General features: G+C 41.0%; 1 protein-coding gene across 1 annotated transcript in view; it reads left to right on the top strand.

The window, feature by feature from the left end:
* Window positions 1-2,575: 2,575 nt before the first annotated feature.
* Window positions 2,576-16,288, top strand: part of LOC122682865 (cyclin-Y-like protein 1) — a 37,579-nt gene continuing 23,866 nt past the window's right edge. The window contains exons 1-3 of the mRNA XM_043886194.1: window positions 2,576-3,030; window positions 13,765-13,839; window positions 15,624-15,658. Coding sequence (XP_043742129.1) covers window positions 2,820-3,030; window positions 13,765-13,839; window positions 15,624-15,658 — 321 coding nt within the window. The 5' untranslated portion in view covers window positions 2,576-2,819. The remainder of the gene's footprint in view (window positions 3,031-13,764; window positions 13,840-15,623; window positions 15,659-16,288) is intronic.

Genomic DNA, 16,288 nt, shown 5'->3' with positions numbered 1-16,288 from the left:
CTTATTACCTTTTGATATCTGATGGATGAATGAATCAAACTGGAGTGTGGAAAGTATAAGATTATAAAATATGAACTGGGCAAAGACAGAACCATGGGGAGATCTCATTGGACCTATTTTGATGACCAGATGAAGGCTATTGAATATAGTTTTACATGTATTTATGGACTTCCCTGGTGGCTCAGTCAAGAGTCTGCCTGCAGTGCAGGAGACCCCGGTTCAATCCCTGGGTCAGGAAGATCATCTGGAGAAGGAAATGGCAACCCACTCCAGTATCCTTGCCTGGACAATTCCATGGACTAGAAGCCTGGCAGGCTATGGAGTCTCAAAGAGTCAGACAGGACTGAGCAACTTCACTTTCACTTTATGTATATTTATAGGTCAAGGTGCTGTTATACTTTGAGGGAAAAAGTAGTTTGTGGAAGCCAGTAAAGATTTCCTTTACCCTTACAATCTTTTTATACTGTATTCTATATATAGATGCATGTATAAATGCCCAATCAGTAAGTCATGTCTGACTCTGTGACCCCATGGACTAGAGCTCACCTGGGCTCCTCTGTCCTTGGGATTTCCCAAGCAAAAACACTGGAGTGGGTTGCATTTCCTTCTCCAGGGGATCTCCCTGACCCAGGGACTGAACCTCTATATCCTGCACTGCAGGCAGATTCTTTACTACTAAGCCACTTGGGAAACCTGTATGTATATATGCATATACACTGTACTACATAGAGACATAAAAACCAATTTACTGATATCAACTTTCTTAAGCTATTATTTCAACACAGACAGGTATGAAGAGTTGGAAGACAATGATAATAAACCCATGACTGGAAATTTGCAATCCTCCATCTGAGGATGAGAGGCAAGAGGGAGAGAATATCGATACGTCTACAAAAAGAATATAGAGACTGCTTTCAATTATAGCAAGTAGTAATGGTCCTACGATACACATACATACTAAGGCAAAGCAATATATATATATAGTATTATATATAATCTGTGCCATATATATGAAATCTCACAAAGATAATAAGCTCCCCAGATTTCATCTAAATAAACACAAAATTTGAATTGTTAGGGATGGAATTCATAAAGTCTTTTTATAGTGTCAAGCTTAAAAAAAACAACTAAAAAGGGACAACTGAGTATGGTTTTCCTATTTGAAACAGCCACACTTTGTTCCATCACATTTATGACTCTTCTCATACCAATGTCACGGAAAACAAAATTCTTATTGGCATTCATTTTTGGTTTGGTCATTTAGACCTACCTCCAATATCTTTCAAGAAGAAAAAGTCATCTTCTGCTACAAAATAGGAAGACTAGCCAACAAACAATAATGAATAATCTTGAAGGGAACAAAGAAACACAGGGGAAAATATGATGTATCTATTGCTCATAACACATTATTCCAAATCTTAAGGGGCTTTAAACAACAAACCTGTATTATCTCACATGCTTGTGGGTCAGGAACCTGGAAGCAGTTTATCTGGGTGGTTCTGGCCCAGGGTGTCTCATAAGGCCGCAGTCAAGGTATCAGCCTGGGGACACTACCTCCTGGATAGGACTAGGGAGACAAGACCTACCCCTAGGACAGGAAGGAAGTGGGGAGGTCGTGCAGAGACTGAAAACAAAGCCAATAATTGTAACAGTGCACTGTCATAAATGTTATGTGGACATGGTCTCTCTCAAAATAGCTTACTGGACAAAGTTAAAGCCTTTTCTATGTTAACTTTTCTATGTTAACTAAACGCTTTTCCGTGGCTGTAATTTCTCCAGTTTATGGTGCAACAGAAAATCTAACATGGATTTCTCCTTCACAATTTTACCAAGAGAAGAGTCGTTCTTACCAGAGATCTTCAGGAACCGCAGCATACATTTTTCCTTTGCTTATTAAGTCAAGGACTTTCCTTATGAACGGTCCTTCTGCTCGGTGTCCTTTCAGCTGACAGAATGTGACTCAGTTAGCTTCAGAAGCAAAGGAAAGCGTCCTTCTCTGACAGACGAACGTAGAGACACCAGCTCACGCACTGGAGCACGTGCTCTTCAGGGCCAAAGGCTGTGGTGGGGGCTGCTTTATATACGCCAAAGCAAGGAGGGGGCGGGGTTCTCTCCGCACGTGCCTGCGTGCGTGCCAAAGCAAGGAGGGGGCGGGGTTCTCTCTGCACGTGCCTGCGTGCGTGCGCCTAATGGATTCCGAGGGCCGAGTGCAGCTTCTCGGCCTGCTGCCTCCATCTTGGATTGACGTGTCATGCGCGGTTCTTCCCGTGCAGCCCACCAGCCGTTTTGCTATAGGAACTTCCGTCTGATGTGCCCGGGTGGGGGCGGGGCATTGTGAGTCACGTGCCTGCTCTCTGAGGCGGGCGCGGGGAGGAACCTCTGTGTGTGATTGGTCCGTCGTAACCAGGTGACCGAAGGACGCATTCCGGTTGGCAAGGGCCAGCCAGGCGAGCGGCTTTCAGTCTGGAGGCGGCGGCGGAAGGAGGAGGAGCTCCGACCGCGCTCTCTCCCGGCAGTGGCTGTGCGTCTCAGCGCTTGTCGGGTCCCCACCCCTTTTAAATAAGCCCGGCTGGTCGCAGCGTTCACTGACTAGCTGACTCCGGGGAGGCGGCGGCGGCGAGACAGCGGGGGTGCGGCCGGGCCGGAGCCCTGCTCCGGCCCCGGCGGCGTGGCGGACAGGAGAGAGGCAGGCGAGGCCGCGTCTACCTGTGCGGCGCAGCCCCGGCATAGCCCGGGTCTGCCGGTGCCCGCCGCTCCATTGTTGGGGGAGGGGGCGGTCTCTGAGCTTGGCGGAGTCCGGGGCCGAGCGGAGGCGCCCCATGGGGAACACGTTGAGCTGTTGCGTGTGCCTCAGTGCCAACCGGCGCGTGGGGCCTGCGCCAGACTCCGAGTCTGAGGTCTACGAGGCGGCGGCCGGAGACCCGGTGGCCGTAGCACCGGCGCCGGCTGCCGTGGAACCCACCGAGTTGGATTTCCGAGCGGGTGAAGGCCACCACCTGCAGCACATCAGCGACCGGGAGATGCCCGAAGGTAAGGAAGCGGCCGGCGCGCCTCGCCCCTCGCGGGGCCGGCCCCGTCTGCTCTCGGGCTTACCTCTGGCCTCCGCCGACCCCCAGGTCCCCCGGGAGGAAGCCGCCGCCTAGGGCTCCTTCCTGCCTGGAGTTGGCTCTCTCGGGGCTGGGCACCAAGGACGGAGGCTGGCCCTGCCTGGCGTCCCCACCCCTTATTCTTTCTCCGTCGCGTCCGGCCAGTCTTTCTCCCTCTTCTCTACCCGAACGCCCAATTCTTCCTCATTCCCTTTTCGCAACCCGACCCAAGACCCTCAAGTCTGTGGCTCCTGTTCGTGATTCTATTTAACATCTTGTGGGACTTTGTAAAGACTTTCTGATGTATTCTCTCTTTTCTCAATGAAAACTTAAATACTCCCAACTTCGGCGATATCCATCCCATCTTCCAATCCTTACCTATTCAGGTGGTACCTAAGAGAAGGAACGAGGTAAGGATCTAGATACACTTCCACTCGTTAGGATAGTTGATACTCGGGACAATTAAGACAGATTTTAGGGTTTGTTATTTAAAATCAAAACTGCTATCGACAGAGTTAGTGTGGCGTTAAGTAATATTCTGTCTAGAGTTGTCCTGATTGAAGCGACCTTATTCTAACTATAATTTGAAAACGATAAGAAAAAGGTTAGAGGGGGTCTTAAAATAACTGAACGGTGTGAAACGTTACTGCAACGGCTGCAGGGAATAGTTTTGTTGTTGTTGTTGTTGTTTTTACCCAAAGACGATCCCACGGAGCTCAGATTAAGATTCCCACTTTGACACAAAAATGTCTTCAGCTCCCCAGCTTTAACCAACTTCACTTGCATGTTGCCTCTTCTAAGGGAGGATTGGGGATGGTTCCTGAGACTGTTGGTCAAAAGTTTCAAAGGAGAAAAGAGAAATTCAGACTGTAATTTGTAATGCAAAGATTTGGCAGTTGAGATGGCAGATCCTGCAGGAAAGTTGTCTCCATGGCTACCTCTCCTTCCAACCCCCTCCTGCCCGTGGAATCCTAGTCAACTTTTATAACGTTCAGGGAAAATTCTGAAGACGAAGTGGCTGGGGGTGGGGGTGGGTTGTCACGGAGAAGAGGAGAGAGAGGAGAGGAAATGTTTGATTTTTTTTTTCCTCTAGAATTTTGAGACTGGACGGCTCTAGGTTCTAAAAAAAAAAGATTCTGGATAACACTGTGGCTCATTAATCAAGACTGTGTTCTTTAAAGTAGAAAACATTGTGCCGTGAAGATGTTAAAGCCCCACTGGCCCACTTGTTTCATTTAAATGCCAGAGAGTATTTCTTTATTTCATAGAGGATATGTCTTATAGCTCTTCTATTTAAATTTTATTTGGGTTTATTTAATTTCTTTCAAAGTTAGAATAGGTAAGCCTGTGAACTCACCCATATGATGGACATGGCTTTGTAAGTGGAAAGTACTCCCTTTTCAGAATACTCAGATACTGTGAAAGCACAAATTAATGTAAATTAATTGTAGCTTTAAAAACAAAGCTTGTGCATACCTGTGAAAACTGCTCAGCTTGTTGCTATAAGGTAAGCCTCTAAGTGATTTTAAAAAACAGTAGTAGGCTAGTGTAGGGAGACCAAAATTGGACTTCTGTATGATTCTTTTACGATTTACAACATATTTTCGGGTGTATTTCACCTGACCCTTCCATCTATAAATAAGGCCTGTGAATATTCTCCCTGTGATGCCAATGAAGAAGCCAAGACTTAGAGCTCTGAAATAACTGTGTAACATAGCTACTGAACAGAAGAGACAGACTTGAGAATGGTAGATACACCAAATTCAGTTGTTGGGTGCTTAAAAAAAAGTTTGGAATGCACTTTTTATTTTATAATTTATCCATAAGATAGGCCTAACTCAACTTCAGTTTGGTTATTTCCATTTGAGTTTATTGTTCACAACTCAGAAGCAACACATACCTCTGCATTCTGTGTCTGTACATTTCTTACAATGGATAGGAATAAAAGAAGTCGTGAAATAGCCTCAATTTACCAGTCAGGTAAACATGTTGGTATATTTTAAAGAGTTTGTTCTGCTGACTCAAATTGAAGCCGAGAATGCCCTGGACAGAGGGACATTAGGAGAAACCGGTAAGGGGGCAGGTAAGGTACGAAGCATTTAGTGAGGGGGAGTGCTGAGCCGGGAACTAGAAAAAGAGGGTTCATGAGCACAGAATTTACCTTTTTATGTTTGACATGATTGTGAAAATTTTACTTAAATTTGTCTCTCTTTTTTGGCATTCAATAAAGTGATGAGAGAAACCTCAATTTCAGCATTTGCCTATTATTAAGTTTCCATAGATACGAGGTCAGAACACGAATGTAAAGTGCAAGCACATTGGAAGTTTGCTCTTAATGTTTTTATTTCAGACAATTTTATATCAGTTTCCCTGGAAACTGAGAAATACCTGCATTGATATAAAACATTTTGGCTTTTCTGCAATGAAGAATTATTTGGTTACTTAGACAAAACCAAACATAAATGATGCTGTGTGTTTTTCTTCAGAAACCTTTGAGAAGAACATGATTTCTTCAAGCTGTTTCAGTTAACTCCTACGAACCTAGTATAAATATCAGATAGACTCAAAAGAATTTTGTGGCTATCTTGCCTTTAACAGTGTATCTAATGTAACTGATGTTACTGTCAATAATAGAAAATAAGATGCTAAGGTCCTATTATCTGATTTTATTATTATGCATCAGCTTTTCAAACAGCCTTTATATTCTCCTCTTAGGAACTTTGCTCATTCTCTGGTGCAAGCTGCTCTCTCAAGTGATTCCTTCCTTCCATCCTCCAAGGAGCGGGTAGGGAAGGAATTGACAACGTAATGGGGGAAAACCTCTGAGCAACAGGTTTTTCCTCCTTTCAGTAGCTATTATAAACACTTTTTTTTTTTTTTTTACTTTTTTGATACCAGTAAACATTTGGGGTAAAAGATTTGCAAAATACTAAAAAGTCATTCACTCATACTCAGAATATCCAGAATTTTCATTAATATTTTGGTGTTGGTTCTTCCTGAACCTTTTGTATACGAATAAACAGAATGTTGTGTTTATTGTATGAGATCGTTCTTTGTGTGCCACATTGTAACTTTCTCTTGTAAAGTGAAGACGGGAAGCTCCTGGAACCGTGCTGACACCTGAAGCGTGCCCCAGGATGTATTTCCACGCAGCTGCATGTAGCTGTGCAGTCTGCTTTTTACCACCTGTTTAATGGTTGGAGCATCATTCATTTACCCACCCTTTATGGTTGTCTTTTATAATCTCATTATATTGCTTTAATCTGGGCACACACATAAAAAGTGATGTATCGTACTTCCCTGCAGAATTCTGGTCTTGTGGCTTTGTCTTTCGACTTAATTAAATTCATAGGGTGAGTCATTTTGTAGTTAAGGTATTTTAACATTAAATGTTCTGTCCCCAAATTAAAGTTACCATTGATTTGTCACTGAACAGTAGATTTCCTCTCTTAGGTTTTTGTGGGTCTTGGTAACCTGTCGGTGTCTTTGAGTCTGAGTAACTAAACTACCGCTCGAAGAGATCTGAAATTAATGCTGGTCTTGGGTGACAGACCCATCAAAGGACAGCATTAGAAGAAATCTTAGATGATGAAGGAAAATTGGGGGAAGCATAAATGATTTGGGGTACACTGAAATGGATGATTATTGGGCACGATTTAGGGGCAGGACAAACAGAGGTTATACTGACAAAACCCAAACCCTAACTCTGGTCTTTACTTCCTAGAGGTCCCTGGGGCCTGTTGACACAGGAATAATGTCAAGTAGCGAAACACTGAGAAGAAAGAAAAGGATGGTCATGGACTGGGGAGGGGGCAGTGTTACTGGGGGTGGTCTCCTTAAGTGACAGTGAGCATCCTAGGAGTGAAGGGGAGCCCTGTGAGGTCCTCAGAAGGAAATATGCTCGGTGTAGGCAGAGGACAGAAAGAGGGTGGCTGCAGCTGAGTGAAAGAATGCCAGGAGGAATATCAGGGGGTTAAGGCCTTGTGTCTAGTAGACCTTGACAAGAAAAAATACGGATTTTAGTCTAATTGTAATGGGAAACCATTGAAAGGTTATATGCAAGGGAATGGTGATAATTCTTAAAGAAGGGGAAGGAGACGTGGGGAGAGGGGAGGGAGATCAGACGAGCTACTCGCTACTCTCACGTGGGCAGGGGTAGAATGAAGCAGGGAGACAAGCTAGGAGGCTGGTGTAGTCACTCAGCTGAGAGCCAACAGTGGTTTGAACAAAAAAGCAACATTAAGAAGGGCCTAAAATAGGCTGACTTGAAGAAACTGAGTGAATCTAAAAGTAGGCTAACAACAATATGAATGGGATAAGTCACAGAAAAAGAAATGCGGATGGCTTTTAAGCGTATCCTCACACATAAGAGAAATGAAAATACAACTACTGTAGCTTGTGTTGAGAGAAAATTCAGAAACTCGGCACTGCATTCTTTGGTGATACTGAGGAAAGTTACATTCATATATTGCTGGTAAAAATGGGAGATTGGTCAACCCTTGAAGGGGAAGTTGGCACAGTCTCACTTAATCCAGAGATCCTACTAAAGGAATTTATTCTGAAGGTATAGGCTGCATATGTTGCATTATCTTCAGTAGCAAAATACTGGAAATAATTCAGATGTCCAGTAAGGGACTGGTAAACTAGCACATCCAGACACTGAAGAATTAGGGAGCTGTGAAGGAGCTCTCTCCACTGTTAATGACTTCATCTGCAGGGGATGTTAACCTGAAAAAAAATGGGGAGAAAATATACACCAATCTCCATGACAGAAGCAGGAGAAATGATATGTATTTGCTTATTAAAGAAGAAAAAGGAAGAACACTAGGAGAAATGCTTGCCCTTGGGTACTCTTATCCTCTTTCCTTTAGTGGGTGGCCTGACTCAATGACATGAGTTTGCACAAACAGAATCGTGTAGGACTGGGAAGCCTGGCGTGCTGCAGTCCATGGAGTTGCAAAGTCAGACACAACTTAGTGACTGAACAACAACAAAGCACTATCTACTTAAGATGTTATTTGGCTGAGGGTGATAAGTGGACATCAGTTTTCCTATGAAATGCTAAATGTTCACTTTTGGCTTTTGAGTTAATTTGTGAAAGCTGTGATGTGTCATTTATTATGCTTTATATAGTATATCCCCTCATGGATTGCAGCCTTGTCATGGTGAAGGGGCTTGTGTAACTCTGTGAAGCTATAGTGTATGGATTGCTCTTGAATTTCATTTGATTCTTATCGTGTTCTGAGTTAGGCAGTGTAGGGATTCTTCTCTGAGGTATAGAATTGTCCAAGGTTTTACTCATTTTTAAAACCTTGATAGATCAGGACTGTAAATTCCATGTACATGACATATAGGGATAAAATTTATTGATGTCATTTTGTGCTCTGCTTTGAAATACTACCTTTTTTCTCGCCCCTTTTAGAAAAATTGTTTATTTTTAGGGTATTAAAGCAATAAAACTTGAAGAGTTAAAACAGTAACATTGTATGATGTGAAATGAAATCACCATAGCTTGCAACCCAGAAAGGTTCCTAAAAGTCCAAGAAGCCCGAGCTAAGTACTCCTTAGAAATACATAAATCCAGGTATACTTACCTGTCTATCATCTCTTGGTCATCATCATTACAGCATTTGATTGAGGATTAAGGTAAGGCAGGACTGAGAACCAAGTTAGAGGCAAGTTGAGAAGCAGTTTGGAAGCCAGGTTGGTCAGAAACTGGGGAAGCAGGTCAGTTGAGGGGGTTGCAGGAGCATGCTGTGTGCCCTCCGGTGAGACAGCCCAGGTCAGCATCTGCTGGCAAGAACCGCTTGGCTAGGGTGTGAAGTGTGGACTCAGATGAAATCACCGGATGACTGTAAGACATGAAATGTAATATTAGCCATAAAACTAATATACTGTACTACTAGGGGTGATAGGGCAGTTCAGTAAATGGAGTAAACCTTTAAGTAAACTGGAGCCCAGAAGTTGGCCCAGAAAATGCTGACAGTCCTGTTTAATTGCAATATATTAAGTGAAAAAGAACTAAAGAGCCTCTTGATGAAGGTGAAAGTGAAAGAGGAGAGTGAAAAAGTTGGCTTAAAGCTCAACATTGAGAAAACCAAGATCATTGCATACAGTCCCATCACTTCATGGCAAATAGATGTGGAAACAGTGGCTGACTTTATTTTTCTGGGCTCCAAAATCACTGTGGATGGTGATTGCAGCCATGAAATTAAAAGACGCTTGCTCCTTAGAAGAAAAGTTATGACCAACCTAGACAGCATACTAAAAAGCAGAGACAAAAGGTCCATCTAGTCAAGGCCATGGTTTTTCAGTGGTCATGTATGGATGTGAGGGTTGGACTATACAGAAAGCTGAGCGCCAAAGAATTGATGCTTTTGAACTGTGGTGTTGGAGAAGACTCCTGAGAGTCCCTTGAACTGCAAGGAGATCCAACCAGTCCATCCTAAAGGAGATGAGTCCTGGATGTTCATTGGAAGGACTGATGTTGAAGGTGAAACTCCAATACTCTGGCCACCTGATGCAGAGAGCTGACTCATTTGAAAAGACCCTGATGCTGGGAAAGATTGAGGGCAGGCAGAGAAGGGGACGACAGCGGATGAGATGGTTGGATGGAATCACCGGCACAATGGACATGGGTTTGGGTGGACTCCGGGAGTTGGTGATGGACAGGGAGGCCTGGCGTGCTGCGATTCATGGGGTCGCAAAGAGTCGGACTCCACTGAACTGAACTGAACTGAAGTCAGTATGTTGGCATTAGTCTCCTCCTGTCAGATGATTTCTTAGTCACTACCCTCTCTCTGATATTTTGACAGGGGAAAATCATTTATTGACAGTTTGACAGCATAATTTTAACACTTTTAGGCTTCAGTAATGCATCTTGTTTGTCCTAAGTGGCCTTTATTTTCATATTTTTAACATCTGCAATTGAGATGGATCTCACGATTGATAGAATGTTAGGTTGGAGGAAAAGTAATGTTCAGTGACCTGGTATTTTACAGGTTTCCTCCTGGGAGTGTTTATATTAAGACCCCAACTTAAATTTTTTTAGCCATCCTTTTTCCACATAAGTCTATCATGCTGTCAAATAAGTTGCAATTTAAATTGGTAATATAAAAGTGATGGGTCTTAAAATATAACTTTAATGATAACCCCTAATCATAAGCTCAAGAATATTTCTCCTGGGTTAAAACATTCTTAAAGATTGCTAGAGAAGTAATTTTAGGAAGAATTCACATATAAAATGCACAGTAATTTCTCAAAATACCTCTAACATTACTGTGTGTGCTTGTGGGAGAGGGGATGAGGGGAAGTGTGGGTGGTAATGCTTTGCTTCAGAGTTGACAGTCTTACCTTTGTGACAGTGAAGAGTACGGTAGGTTTTTTTCATCGTCTCCTTAGACTCTTGGCAAAACAGTTAATGGAGTGTGCAGAAATATTGTGTGTATGTATGAGTTTACTGTCTAATGGCTTACCTGTCAAGTCTGTTATAAAATAGTGATGTAGTTTTCACTGGCAAAAAGTGCAAGTTGTATAGAAAATTGTTATATAGGCTGTAAACAGAAGATTAATATTTTCTGAAAACCTCATGCAAATTGACAGCAGTAAGGCCCTGGTATGTTTAGTATGTATGAATGATAGGCAGCTCACCAAAGTGGAAATGATGCTGATAATTATGGGAAAGTAGTAAAAACTGTGTAATCGAAAGAAATACAGATTAGATCTACAGTGCTGTTCCTTATTTATATTAGTAGAACTTCCCCCCCGCCTCTCAACTGTACAGAGCAGGGGTCGGAACTAAAACTGTCATGATTGGTAGTATTATACATTAATGTGGCCCCACCTTCTTCAGGAAGCAGTTTAGCACTGTACCTTGAGCCATGAAAATGATCTAACCTTTTGGCTTAGACATCCCACTTTTGAAGATCTTTGCTAAGGAGATAAAACCATTATTTATTTAAAAAGCTGTATAACTATAGATGAAAAGTTTCCTCATCAAAGAATAGAATGTTGTAAGTACCTAAACCCCAGCAATAGGGGATTGGCTAAGTCCAGCACAGGAATAACGCTTGATGGACTGTTGTGTATTCATTAAACAGTAAATATGCAACAGTGAGATGTAGAAGGGTTGTTAGTAACAAGAAGACATAAATTATACACTAATTAGAGCTTTTTCTAATGTATAAGGAAAACAACTAAAAGTAAGGGTTGTAAGTCTGTGGGTTAATTTTTAAATAGGGTCATTTTGGCTCATGCAAATTTTTGTTCATGACATTTGTTAAAGGAATGAGCAAGTGACTTTTACCTTTCCCCACCTTCATTGTGATCATCAGTACTGCTGGTTAACCAGGTCTCTTTCAGTTGCAAGTTTGAGAAAATGTCTCAGAATAGCTTAAATTAAAAAATATATATATTGACTTTTATATAACTGGAGTTGAATGAGTAAATTAAGCAGTACTTGACCCAGGAGTTCAATGACCTCACAGCCTATCTCAGTTCTGCTGTCCTCTATTGATCTCTCCTGAAAAGCCTTTCCCCTCATGATGGCAAGAGGAGTGTCCAGCAGCCCCAGACTAGCTAAGGGTCCTAGGGCACCCCTCTGCCTTCTTCTGCTTCTTGGAAAGTTCCAGGAAAGCTGTGATCTGTCAGTCAGTTCTGGGGCATGTGCCCACCCTTGAAACCTCTAGGGTAGGGTAGGGGGAGTGCCAGCTCTTTTCTGATCACTTGGGCAAGTTTACTTTTTTCCTGCATGTTGTCATTTCTTTTATCCCAGCCTTCTTGATTTCTATATATAGATCCGTAGTAGCACATCATAGCATACCTGTAACACACCCTGGTTTGGCAGGGGTGTGTGTGTGTGTGTGTGTGTGTGTGTGTGTGTTTGGCAGGGGTGTGTGTGTGTGTGTATGTTAAAGCTTGCTTCTCTTTGATCCTGACACTTATTTTCCCTGGACTTCCATTGACTCTTGTTAAATTTTACCATTCCATAAACCCTGATGAAAAATATGGCTACTTTGCAAGCATTTCTGCTTATTTTTTAGATTCCAGTGTAGTCTGTTTACTTTCTGGTACAAGTAAGTAGTCATGAATCCTTTCAGAAGCCTTAGGTCGAAAGTCTGTGCCTGTCAACTTTGTGTATAACTGAAATAATTTATTTTCCCAGTGTCCCACTTTTCAAATCTGTAGGGGGGAAAAAACTTTAAAATAATTTTATGGGTCTTTTACATAAAACTGTTGAGTAGAATATTTTCTCCAAAAACAGCTTAATAAACTCCAAATGCAGTGAAGGAATTTTCACGAAGAACAAAGCAGTCGGTTTAGCTATGTAAATTTCTAGTGCTGGCAGTAACAATTAAATTCCCATTAAACCAGGAAGTCCCAAATTACTGTTCATGCAAAATTCTTTCTTTGGGGAAGAAAAGGCTTCTAGGTAGATAACATTTGTTAAATGCTGGGTCAGACAGAATTCACTATGGGACTGGTTAGTTTTTATTTATTTTTTCATTTATTTTTATTAGTTGGAGGGTAATTACTTTACAATATTGTAGTAGTTTTTGCCATACGGGATGGGGAACACATGGTTAGTTTTTAATATATCAATGTGTATATTCTTTTGATTCTCAGCGATAATGTGTAAATCACGTTGACCACCAAAGTCCCCTTTAAAAATAGGCCAATTATTATGTGGTTTGGGAAATGCTGCCTTAACTGTTGCTCTTTAAAAATCTTGGTCCAGTTTCTTAAAAGATTGTTTAATTGGTTTGAGGTGGACTTCACTAAGTAACTGCCCATAGGGCTTTTACGTTTGTTTTAAACAACAACCTTACTGTCCAGCATGGCAGCCTGTGCTTGCTTGATATTTCTGCCTAAATAGAAGACTGTCCCACCTTGGTGCAAGGTGAACTGCCAGCAGACCCACCTTTTTTATGTAGGTATGGGCAAAATTTTTTTCAAGCAGCCCTTTGATGTGCTCCAGGAAATACTGTTACTGAAGCCCTCTATTAATCATGCAGCATGAAAGGAAGAAGTGAGAGTTTAGCTTTGGAAATAGAGGGCAAAGTTAAAACTCACTATCCTGGAAGTGTTCCTATGGATCAGAACATTGAACTCTTATGTAATCCTCTTAAATCTGCCATGATGAATAGCCCCTAGATAAACGGCAGCCAACTAAATGAGTTGGTTTGTTGAGTGTAGTTGGAATTAGCCATTAGATTGTCTGAAGAACGTTTGCCAAAAGCAGCTCATTTGGTTATAGCATATTTGATTGATCTGGTATCTGATAGTAAGTGACTACAGCATAACTTGCTTCTTGAGACTTCTTGAAATGTGCTAGTAATATCAGCTTAAAGAGAGGTGACTGAATTTTTAATCAATATGTAGGAGGGGAATCACATACATGATTTGCCTAAAAGTGGCATAGATTAAGTGCAAGTTAAAAAAAAAAAAAGCCTAAGACATAGCCCTGGTTTTATTCCACATATATGGAGAATTTCTACAATTTTTCTGTTTCCCAATAGAATTTTTGTATTGTTGCCTTTACTACAGTTTCCTTCTTGTCATTACTAAACGCTCTTCTTAAGACTATTAAACTTGATTAAAATCAGCGTGTAGCTGTTTTAAAAGTCATGTCTTTTTCTACTCAACTAAATTGTCACACCTTTTTCTTTTTCCTGTGCAGACTTAGCTTTGGAATCAAACCCTTTTGACCACCCAAGGGCAAGCACAATTTTCCGGAGCAAATCTGAAACGGACGGTAAGACAGTGTTTTCCCCCCCTGAGAAAAAGATTGAAAACTGTTTTTGTTTTGTGTATTATAGGAAGATACAGAAAAGCACTTAGAATGGTTTAATTTTTTTTTTCATATGTGATAATATTTTAATATGTGATGTTTTATTTTAATATGTGATGATACATTTTTCATTTAGGTGTCACTGTTTTAATGAGGAAAAACACCCAGACCATCTGTTTATACACTTTGCTATTTCTTTATCAGCAGTCAGCTTGCCACATGATTTAGTTGTGGTCTGTTTTTCCATGCTACTTTGTCCTTTTCCTTTCGCTCCAAGAGCACATGAGGTAAAGATGAATGACACGGTTTAGGTCACAGTTAGGTCTTCATAATCAGTTGTTATGTATGGGAGTCGAGGCTTGTGATTTCGGCACCATTTTGCACAGTGCTCAACCGGGTGAACCTCTCTCACATCCAGATTCATGTGAATTTTTAAGTTCTTTTAAAAGTTCTTATAAGAACTTTTAGCTCTTCAAAGTTCTTTCATCCTGATGTAGTGCTGGGTCAGGGTAATCAGACCAATGTGCCTGCCATATGGGATTTTCCAGAAGGTTATCCTCAGTGTGGGAAACCTTGTGTAAATTTCCAGTGTCCTGCTTGTTTTAAGATGAGAATCAGAAGTTTTTGCACTCCTGCTTGTCTTGCCTGCTTGTCTTCCTTAATATATGTTAAATCCTAGTTTATTTGCTAAAAAGCCATATATGATCAGGTTTTTCGGTTGTTTATGAGAGCAGGAATACCAGAAGTGAACGTTCTATAATATTTGAAGTAATGCAGCACAGTAAAAAATAGAGGGTTCTTTTCCTCTTTTATTTTCATTAGATTACTGGTTTTTATCAAAGGGTCTGTCTCAGGAACAGCCAGACGGAAGAGGGCCAGGCATGGGGGCAGGGCCCAGAGTGTACCACATGTTCTCCAACCTGGGAGCTCCTGGGGTTTCTAGTTTGCATTTTCTTAAAGTGTGTGTACTTTGCCTTGAGGCAATTATTTTTAGTTAGGATTACTGTATTTCTCAGTCTTTTCCAGACTCCTGAGCTGCTCACACTGTAGAGAGACGGTGGAGAGAGTAAAAGAAACACTCTCCCATGCCCCTGTCTCTCCTCAGTCTAAAGGAATTCGTGCTTGTGATGCCATGGGAAAGTGTATGGCCTAAGACCCTCTTTGAGCTTATATTCTTCTGGCCTTTGTTGGAGCAAAACAGTTCTATGTGCTGTCGATGTATGTTCAGTGAGGTCAGCACGTATGTTAAAATTTATAGATTACTTTTCAGTGTGTAAAGAACCTGTATTTTTTAAGTTGGGTGACCAATAAGTGGTTCGGGATGCTTCCAGAGACACGGGTGCTTGACCAGAAACTGGAACTTGGAGTTGTCATCTGTTAATCCTGGTGACTAAAGTACATGTAGAACTAGAAAATACTACATACTGTGCAGCTGGTATCAGCTAAATATCTCACCTGGCCTAATTTGCTTTGTCCTTTTCTTTTGTAAATGGAGAGTCTTTGATTTGTACCTAATACAGAGCATCTGTTAGTATTAGTCAAATAGTAAAACTAAGTTTTTAAATATTATTTATAGGATTCATTTTGCTGGGTGGTTTAAATTATATATTTTGTTGGAAGTTATTTTAAAAAACAGAATGAAATTTTAACTCATTGTGTATATTGGTAATCCATCAGATAATTAGTGACTTATTTGTCTATGGTAGTTTTATCAGAATTCATCAGTTAGTTTTTTTTTTTATTCTTAGTGCGAGAAAAGAGGAAGAGCAACCATTTAAACCATGTGAGTAAATAGTTGAAAAGTTAAGAAATCAATAGTTTGATTAATTAAAAGTATGTCTGCCATGATTCCTAAAAAGTATGATGGATCCAATACTGTTAGCATTTAACCTCTTATTTATAAAATTTCTGAATCTCTAGTTCCTAATTATCAAGTATATTCAGAAAGGTTTTTGACTTAGTAGTACCCTTTTTTTTTTAAGGGTCCTGACATTTAAGTTAAATTTCAATAATATGGTTATAGCATAAAGATCTACCTTAAATTCTTTTGCCTTAAATTTTTTATCTTAGTTTTTAACCAAAGTAATAAAAGTGTAATAGGTAATTTAATTTTTAGCACCGTCCATTGACTTCTTGGCACAACAGGTGAAAGCTTAACCTCCTCGTCCACCGTGATTTTATTTCCCTCCTTCTGGTCCCTTTACATGCATCAGTTTTTGTTAAATCGGAATCACTGTTTACTTTATTATGACTAAGCAAGTATTGTTCATTGCTGAGCCATATAGTTCTCTGTGCCACCTCCTTATACACCTTTCATTCTTTTTCTTCAATATTAATGAAATCTGAGCACTTCTACACTTCTCAGGATAATCCAGTTCTGCTTTTTCTAGCAAACATGATCTCACACAGCCCA

The sequence above is a fragment of the Cervus elaphus genome, chromosome 1 (assembly GCF_910594005.1).
Source record: "Cervus elaphus chromosome 1, mCerEla1.1, whole genome shotgun sequence".
Taxonomy (NCBI): Eukaryota; Metazoa; Chordata; class Mammalia; order Artiodactyla; family Cervidae; genus Cervus; species Cervus elaphus.
The sequence above is the reverse complement of the archived record's forward strand: the minus strand, read 5'-3'. Positions and strand labels throughout refer to the sequence as shown.